General features: G+C 46.3%; 1 protein-coding gene across 9 annotated transcripts in view; it reads left to right on the forward strand.

Moving 5' to 3' along the window:
- The window catches only part of PRDM15 (PR/SET domain 15), a 48,577-nt gene extending 46,711 nt beyond the window's left edge, over nucleotides 1-1,866 (forward strand). For 5 of the 9 annotated variants that reach the window (XM_069760691.1, XM_069760698.1, XM_069760696.1 and 2 more), the window contains one exon: nucleotides 486-1,136. In XM_069760691.1, coding sequence (XP_069616792.1) covers nucleotides 486-998 — 513 coding nt within the window. In that variant the 3' untranslated portion in view covers nucleotides 999-1,136. Of the gene's footprint in view, nucleotides 1-485 lie in introns of all 9 variants that reach the window. The other 4 variants (XM_069760695.1, XM_069760700.1, XM_069760699.1 and 1 more) reach the window with 2 other exon arrangements.
- The last annotated feature ends 7,239 nt before the right edge of the window (nucleotides 1,867-9,105 follow it).

Here is a 9,105-nt window from a genome sequence, read left to right on the forward strand (position 1 = left end):
ATTCTAACGCATCGGGTATTCTAGAATATGCATGTCCCCGTAGTATATGGACAATGATGATTCCAGAATTCGCGGCAGACTGTGCCCGTCGCTGATTGGTCGAGGCAACCTTTATGACATCATCGTCGCCATGGCAACCATTATGACATCATCGTCGCTGTGCCCGTTGCTGATTGGTCGAGGCCTGGTGGCCCCGACCAATCAGAGACGCGGGATGTCTATGTCCTTTATGACATCATCGTCGCTGTGCCCGTCGCTGATTGGTCGAGGCCTGGCGGCCTCGACCAATCAGAGACGCGGGATTTCCAGGACAGACAGACAGACGGAAAAACCCTTAGACAATTATATATATAGATAATCATTAATATTCATTATTTATTATTATTAATAATCATTATTTTTGTTACAAAATATATACCGTATTTTTTTTTTATTGATTTATGTTTTTTATTAATGTTGTGTTTTTTTGCTTTTTTTTCTTTTAGGTCGTGGTGACGATCAGCGACGGAAATGTCCCGGCCCCGTCGTGCTCCGTGGGATTAACCAACATAACGGTGACCCCCATCACCACCACGGCGGGGGCGCAGTTCGCCAGCCTGCAGCCAGTGGCAGTGGGTCACCTGACAGCTCCTGACCGCCAGCTCCAGCTGGACAGCTCCATCCTGACCGTGACCTTCGACGCGGTGAGCGGCAGCGCCGTACTTCACAACAGGCCGGCGGAGCTGGCGATAACGGCGGCCCAGGAGGCAGCCGGCCCTCACCCCGTCGCCCACTTCATCAACCTCACGACGTTCGTCAATTCCATCGCCCCGCTGGGAGGGCAGATCGCCACCGAGGGACCGCTGACGTGGAGGGCGGTGCCTGTGGGGGAGACTCCGCCTCCTGCAGAGGAAGACCCGCCCTCCGAGGCTGTGACGGATCAGGAGCCTCACGCGTCTCCCCCCCGGGCCGGACAGACGGGAGAAGTGGACTCACAAGAACAGATGTACAGTTATTAAACCACCAATTAGTCGCCGACTAAACTATGAACTGGAAGAACCGTTACTGCTAAATTATCCAATTTTTTTTTTTTCTGCCAAAATCGCAGAATAATTAACAGTATTGCTTATTGACAGGCCTTTCCTTTTTTTTTTATTTTATTTTTTTTATTTTATTTTTTTTAACTGTTAAAGGGATTGCCCACCATTCAGGACTTTTTTTTTTTTTAATTGAAAGTTTTTAGGGGGCTAAATTCTTTAAAAAAATAGATTTTTTTTTCTGCCTTTTAAAGCCTCTGCATGGCACCCATCTATTGCCAGCTGAAGAAAGAGTCAACAGAGCGTCCATCGGTGAGCTCGTTCTGTCACTCGTGTCTTTTTTTCTGAACTCCTCTCACCTAAGCGGAAGATGAGACCCTGCTACATTTTTAATGAAACCCCATTGCAAAAATAATGTTTAATCTCAAATACATTCATTTAAGGAAACAAAAAGAAAAAAAATAATTTCTTGAATGACAAACTACGGGAGTGGTAATGACAGGTTACATTTCCTCCAGAGATGAATTTCCTAAATATGGAGCATTAATTCTGGCGACTTCCTGTGCGGACGGTGTTATGGCCGCCCTATGGTCACCCAGTTTTCATTTTTACTTTTTTTAGATTTTTTTCTTTTTTTTTTTTTTTTATGGTATAGTTGCTCCTTCGGGGACGGATCATGGAATAAATGATTATTCAGCAGATTTTTTTTTTTTTTTTTCTAATCTTTTCTCGCCATGTGAAATATTTATTTATTGTAGACCACGTGCATCACGTCATTTGTTAATATACCTGGAAAATAAAGTGTGAAATTCCTAATAAATGATATATCACGCTGCAGAGGGCAGGACGACTATGGATTATTTATTATTATTATTATTATCCCATGCCATAACAATATTGACCACTAGGTGTCAGTATAATACCTATGTGCTTGGACGATGAAAAAAAAAACCACCACCAGGGGGCAGCAAGAGACAGCAGCCAATGGTGCAGGCCTGTAGGTGCAAGATGTACAGCATAGCTGGTGTATAAATGACCCCGGGGGTGGGGGATGTGCGTTGGCACCAGGTATGGACCCCGGCAGACCATTCCTTCATGTTCATGAGTTTTCTGTATACTGTCACCTGATTTTCATACAATCTGCTAAACATTGCCGGGGGGGATGGGATGAGTGGTAAACCAGAAGACGCCACATTGTGTGGAGTCTGATATAAACTTTACATTATATAATGGTTAATTAACAGTGGGGGATTATCACTGGGGTGTGCATGAGGGGTGAGGTTTTGCAGCAGCTGAGGCGCGTGTGGTGTGTGAGGTTCCGCAGCAGCTGAGGCAGGTGTAATGAGGTTTTGCAGCAGCTGAGCCATGTGTGTTGTTGAGGTGGTCTGATTTCACTTCTGCAGATTTCTGATATTTTCGTATATTTCGTTCCACCCATCTTTAACATTTCCTAGATCTCCGCTTGCTGTCAGTGACTAGAAACCGTTCCGATTTACATTCAGCAGCTGAAAACCTGTACTGGTGGCCAGACATCCGACAGCTGAGGATTTACGGCGGTTGTATCCGGTCCGGACAAGATACTACGATCTGACGTGCCTGGGTGCATTTAATCTGCACTGATACATTGTAACAAACCATTCTCCCAGGCGAGGGTTCAGCGCCGCCGGGATATTGCCCTGCGCTGTGTTCATTGTGTTCTATTTTTGGTGTCGGACGTGACATTTCTTGTTAATGTGTCTGTCACATGCTCCAGAAGAATTTCTGGGGACGGTCTGGACCTTCTTGCCCCGGGCTGCATCTCGGATGTGTTCATGACCGGTGAGGACGAGTTCCATGTCGGAGCCCGACTACTATTCTTAGCTGAGACATCTGACACCTTTCTTTGAGCTTAAACAAGTGCAGAACCCGAATTCTGATCTAAACCATTGATTACACCCCAAATACACAGATCCAGACCCTCTACATAAATACAGACCCCAGACCAGACTATACAAATACAGCCCTTATGTCAGACCCCAACACAAATACAAAGCCGAGACCGGTGCAGAAATACAGTCCCCAGGACAAATCTAAACTCCCTCAACAAATTAGACCCCCACACCCTAAACATTTAGATACCGCAAAATAAACCCATCAACTAATCCATACCCAGGACAAGACCCCTAAGCAACAATAGACTCCAGATCAAACCTATTAAATAAAGATGGGCCCCCAGCTAAACAATTACACATCTCCCAGACCCCTAAATAAATAGAACACAAAAACAAATGCAGACCCCCTAAATAATATCATACCCTGGACTAAACCATAAACAGATACAGACCCCAGACCAGACTCGACCCTGCAAATAACAGATCCCGGACTAAACCTTAAACAGATACAGACCCCAGACCAGACTCGACCCTGCAAATAACAGATCCCGGACTAAACCTTAAACAGATACAGACCCAAGACCAGACTCGACCCTGCAAATAACAGATCCCGGACTAAACCTTAAACAGATACAGACCCAAGACCAGACTCGACCCTGCAAATAACAGATCCCGGACTAAACCTTAAACAGATACAGACCCAAGACCAGACTCGACCCTGCAAATAACAGATCCCGGACTAAACCTTAAACAGATACAGACCCCAGACCAGACTCGACCCTGCAAATAACAGATCCCGGACTAAACCTTAAACAGATACAGACCCAAGACCAGACTCGACCCTGCAAATAACAGATCCCGGACTAAACCTTAAACAGATACAGACCCCAGACCAGACTCGACCCTGCAAATAACAGATCCCGGACTAAACCTTAAACAGATACAGACCCAAGACCAGACTCGACCCTGCAAATAACAGATCCCGGACTAAACCTTTAAATAATATCCAGATCCCAGACACCTAAATAAATAGACCACGAAAACAAATACAGACCCCCATAAATAATAACAGATCCCGGACTAAACCTTAAACAGATACAGACCCAAGACCAGACTCGACCCTGCAAATAACAGATCCCGGACTAAACCTTAAACAGATACAGACCCAAGACCAGACTCGACCCTGCAAATAACAGATCCCGGACTAAACCTTAAACAGATACAGACCCAAGACCAGACTCGACCCTGCAAATAACAGATCCCGGACTAAACCTTAAACAGATACAGACCCCAGACCAGACTCGACCCTGCAAATAACAGATCCCGGACTAAACCTTAAACAGATACAGACCCCAGACCAGACTCGACCCTGCAAATAACAGATCCCGGACTAAACCTTTAAATAATATCCAGATCCCAGACACCTAAATAAATAGACCATGAAAACAAATACAGACCCCCATAAATAATAACAGATCCCGGACTAAACCTTAAACAGATACAGACCCAAGACCAGACTCGACCCTGCAAATAACAGATCCCGGACTAAACCTTAAACAGATACAGACCCAAGACCAGACTCGACCCTGCAAATAACAGATCCCGGACTAAACCTTAAACAGATACAGACCCAAGACCAGACTCGACCCTGCAAATAACAGATCCCGGACTAAACCTTAAACAGATACAGACCCAAAACCAGACTCGACCCTGCAAATAACAGATCCCGGACTAAACCTTAAACAGATACAGACCCAAGACCAGACTCGACCCTGCAAATAACAGATCCCGGACTAAACCTTAAACAGATACAGACCCAAGACCAGACTCGACCCTGCAAATAGCAGATCCCGGACTAAACCTTAAACAGATACAGACCCAAGACCAGACTCGACCCTGCAAATAACAGATCCCGGACTAAACCTTAAACAGATACAGACCCCAGACCAGACTCGACCCTGCAAATAACAGATCCCGGACTAAACCTTAAACAGATACAGACCCAAGACCAGACTCGACCCTGCAAATAACAGATCCCGGACTAAACATTAAACAGATACAGACCCCAGACCAGACTCGACCCTGCAAATAACAGATCCCGGACTAAACCTTAAACAGATACAGACCCCAGACCAGACTCGACCCTGCAAATAACAGATCCCGGACTAAACCTTTAAATAATATCCAGATCCCAGACACCTAAATAAATAGACCACGAAAACAAATACAGACCCCCATAAATAATAACAGATCCCGGACTAAACCTTAAACAGATACAGACCCAAGACCAGACTCGACCCTGCAAATAACAGATCCCGGACTAAACCTTAAACAGATACAGACCCAAGACCAGACTCGACCCTGCAAATAACAGATCCCGGACTAAACCTTAAACAGATACAGACCCAAGACCAGACTCGACCCTGCAAATAACAGATCCCGGACTAAACCTTAAACAGATACAGACCCCAGACCAGACTCGACCCTGCAAATAACAGATCCCGGACTAAACCTTAAACAGATACAGACCCCAGACCAGACTCGACCCTGCAAATAACAGATCCCGGACTAAACCTTAAACAGATACAGACCCAAGACCAGACTCGACCCTGCAAATAACAGATCCCGGACTAAACCTTAAACAGATACAGACCCCAGACCAGACTCGACCCTGCAAATAACAGATCCCGGACTAAACCTTAAACAGATACAGACCCCAGACCAGACTCGACCCTGCAAATAACAGATCCCGGACTAAACCTTTAAATAATATCCAGATCCCAGACACCTAAATAAATAGACCACGAAAACAAATACAGACCCCCATAAATAATAACAGATCCCGGACTAAACCTTAAACAGATACAGACCCAAGACCAGACTCGACCCTGCAAATAACAGATCCCGGACTAAACCTTAAACAGATACAGACCCAAGACCAGACTCGACCCTGCAAATAACAGATCCCGGACTAAACCTTAAACAGATACAGACCCAAGACCAGACTCGACCCTGCAAATAACAGATTCGGGACTAAACCTTTAAATAAAGACCCTAGACATCTAAATAAATAGACAACAAAAACCAATACAGGCCCCCTAAATAATTACAGACCCCAGAAACCCTTTAAATAAATACAGACCTCCTAAACAAATACAGACCCCAGAGCAGACCCCGTCAATAACACCCCAGACTGAACCTTTAAATAAATACATAGTCCAGACCCCTAAATAAATATCGATTGAGGAAACAAATAAAGACCCCCCTAAATAAACACCATCCCGAGACCAAATCCCTTAAATGAATGCAGATCTCAGCGCAGACCCTGTAGCTCCCAGGATCTCTGCCAGCCGGTGGGTGGTCTTACCGTCTTAAGCCCAGTTTGAGCCATGGAAGCCGCGGTGGACTCGTGTTACGCTACGTCCGACAACCGCAGATCATTGAGGTCTGCTACTCTGTGATGGAGAAGATTGAGGGGCGACCCCTCTAATCAAAAAGCAGAGGGTCCAGATGGTAGAAGACCCCTGGGGAGAGAGGGGGGCTCCAGAAGATCCCAGCCTGGAGGAAGCCTGTTATTAGGCCTGAGGGCTATAGACCTGATGTTATAATGGGGGCACATTTTGCTGGTTTAACCCTTTACAGCATGAGGTCAGGGACATGGAGCAAAAATCGTGTATGATGCTGAGGACATGACATTGGCTGGAGGGGATGGTCCAGACCTCACCCCCCTTATCTGGGTGTGACTGTAGCCCATTATATGCGGGTATTGGGGGCATCTTATAGGATCAGATAAGTGTTATCAGCAATCTGAGTATACACAGCTCAGAAAGCTACAGACCGGGGGTCCGGCATCTGATAATCAAGAAAGTCTGATAATCCGGCACCCCGAGCTGTGACACAAGGCTCCAGCAATTATTGCAGTTTGGGGCTAAAATGTTCCAGTACAGAAACGTGATCGGCCCAGAGGTAACGGATCAGAACGACGGGGTCTCGTCTGTTACCGGATTCCGTTTTTGTTTTTTTCTAAGCTGCTAGTGCCAAAAAAACGCTAGAGCGGCTCAGACACCTGCAGTAATAACGGATCTGGTACAGACAGAGCAAAAACGGATGAAACATGAAAAGCAACATGGATCCAATTGTCTTAAGACGGATCTGTTCAAAAAACGAAAATGTATGTTTCCCATTCTTGCTTTGTAATGGATCTGTTTTTTAAATGCTGGAGAGCTGTTTTTTTTTTTTTCCATTTTGCTTGCTGCCTATGCAGAGCACTGACGTGCTCTATATAATCAGCTCATGGCAAGCAATTTCTGCTCGCTTGCATTACGGGTGGTATGGGAAACAGTTGGGTTGTGAAATTTTGCACCCCCCCATAGACTGTGGTACCACTGAATGCAATATGAGACACCAACTTTTTAGGAAAAAAAAAAAACCCTGAAAATTAATTACGTCCCCAAATTACTGTTATTTAAAAAATATATCTTTATTCCTTCCTTCAGTGCATGTCTATGGTTTGTGTCTGTTATTGCCATTCTGGTCCATTTAAGGAAAAGAGGTGTAATACCGCATACAACCTGTGAACAGCGGTGGCGCTGTATATAACAAAATGTAAAAAGTGCTTATATACTGTGTGTGTATATATATATATATTCCTTTGCCCATAGATTGAGGCTGACCTCACCAGGACACGACCTCTGTTTCCAAAAAAAATAAAACTAGTCATCCTTCTAATCACATAGGACCCCGGGGTCACACCTACCCCATTGTTCTTTGGTCTGAGACAATGGTTGCTTAGTGACCTATTAAACATAATTAGTGGAGTTGATGGCGGTGGGGACATCGGGGAGGTCACACAGGATCTAGCAGACACTTATCCTGTGTCCTCGTCACCGGCGAGGCTTTGATGTGATGATGAGGTTCCATCTTTACTGCTCATCCCATTGTCACATCCTCATGATAACTCACATGTCCCTGACAATCCCTTGTGCATTTCTCCAGTACTGGCACCCCCCTGTCTCACGTGAAGCGTGGACCCTCATCTACCAGGAAAATGGGGGTCCCTGATCACCGTGTGGAAAGTGAAGGCTCCTGGTGGCCGCCATATACAGGAGCTGACAATCATGGTGTATGGCTCTCTCCATTGAAGTCTATGGAGGTGTGAGATCTTACCCTTTCCAGGAGGACCTGGTATAATGCCCCCTTAAATCTTGAGGAAGGGGTGCACTATATCAGAATACACTTTGCGTGTGCCCTTTCACCTGCACCAAAGACAAGTGACATGTCCGGGCAGAGTAACGAGAACTTCATACAATCCGTTCCTAGTAATGAGCCGGCGGCTTATCAATGCCCAGAAGATGGTAAACGTCCACATTTATCACACATTGTGGCTACAGTGCCAGCTATGGAGCTCATAGCCCGTGCCCCTCCCATAGATCTTAAGCTGGGATCTACCCTTCCATGATATTCTCATCCTTTAACGATATTGTACCCAGTTAGTAAATAATCCCCTATAGTGGGTGACTTTGCGATCACCAGGGATCCGGCCACTGACGCCCCCCAAGTAGTCCCAAGAATGCAACTTTGAGGAGCCCCTTCTGCATAGGGCGGAGGTCGCATTCACTATGGAACTGGCGGAGGTGGGTGAGTGCGGAGCTCAATGAGGATGAATGCCGCCATTCCCCTTTCATTTTGATCTATCGATTGGTTTTCCATCACTTTTTTTGCTTCCATCAATTCCCTCTCCCCCAAAATCCAGGTGCCCCACCGATGGACACAGAAAGGAAAGGGCCCCTGTGCAAGGACAACATACGGGCCCCTGTGCAAGGACAACATACGGCCCCTGTGCAAGGACAACATATGGGCCCCTGTGCAAGGACAACATACGGCCCCTGTGCAAGGACAACATACGGGCCCTGTGCAAGGACAACATACGGGCCCCTGTGCAAGGACAACATAGGGGCCCTGTGCAAGGACAACATAGGGGCCCTGTGCAAGGACAACATACGGCCCCTGTGCAAGGACAACATACGGGCCCTGTGCAAGGACAACATACGGGCCCCTGTGCAAGGACAACATATGGGCCCCTGTGCAAGGACAACATACGGCCCCTGTGCAAGGACAACATATGGCCCCTGTGCAAGGACAACATAGGGGCCCTGTGCAAGGACAACATACGGCCCCTGTGCAAGGACAACATACGGGCCATGTGCAAGGACAACATA

The sequence above is a fragment of the Ranitomeya imitator genome, chromosome 3 (assembly GCF_032444005.1).
Source record: "Ranitomeya imitator isolate aRanImi1 chromosome 3, aRanImi1.pri, whole genome shotgun sequence".
NCBI classification, from domain to species: Eukaryota; Metazoa; Chordata; class Amphibia; order Anura; family Dendrobatidae; genus Ranitomeya; species Ranitomeya imitator.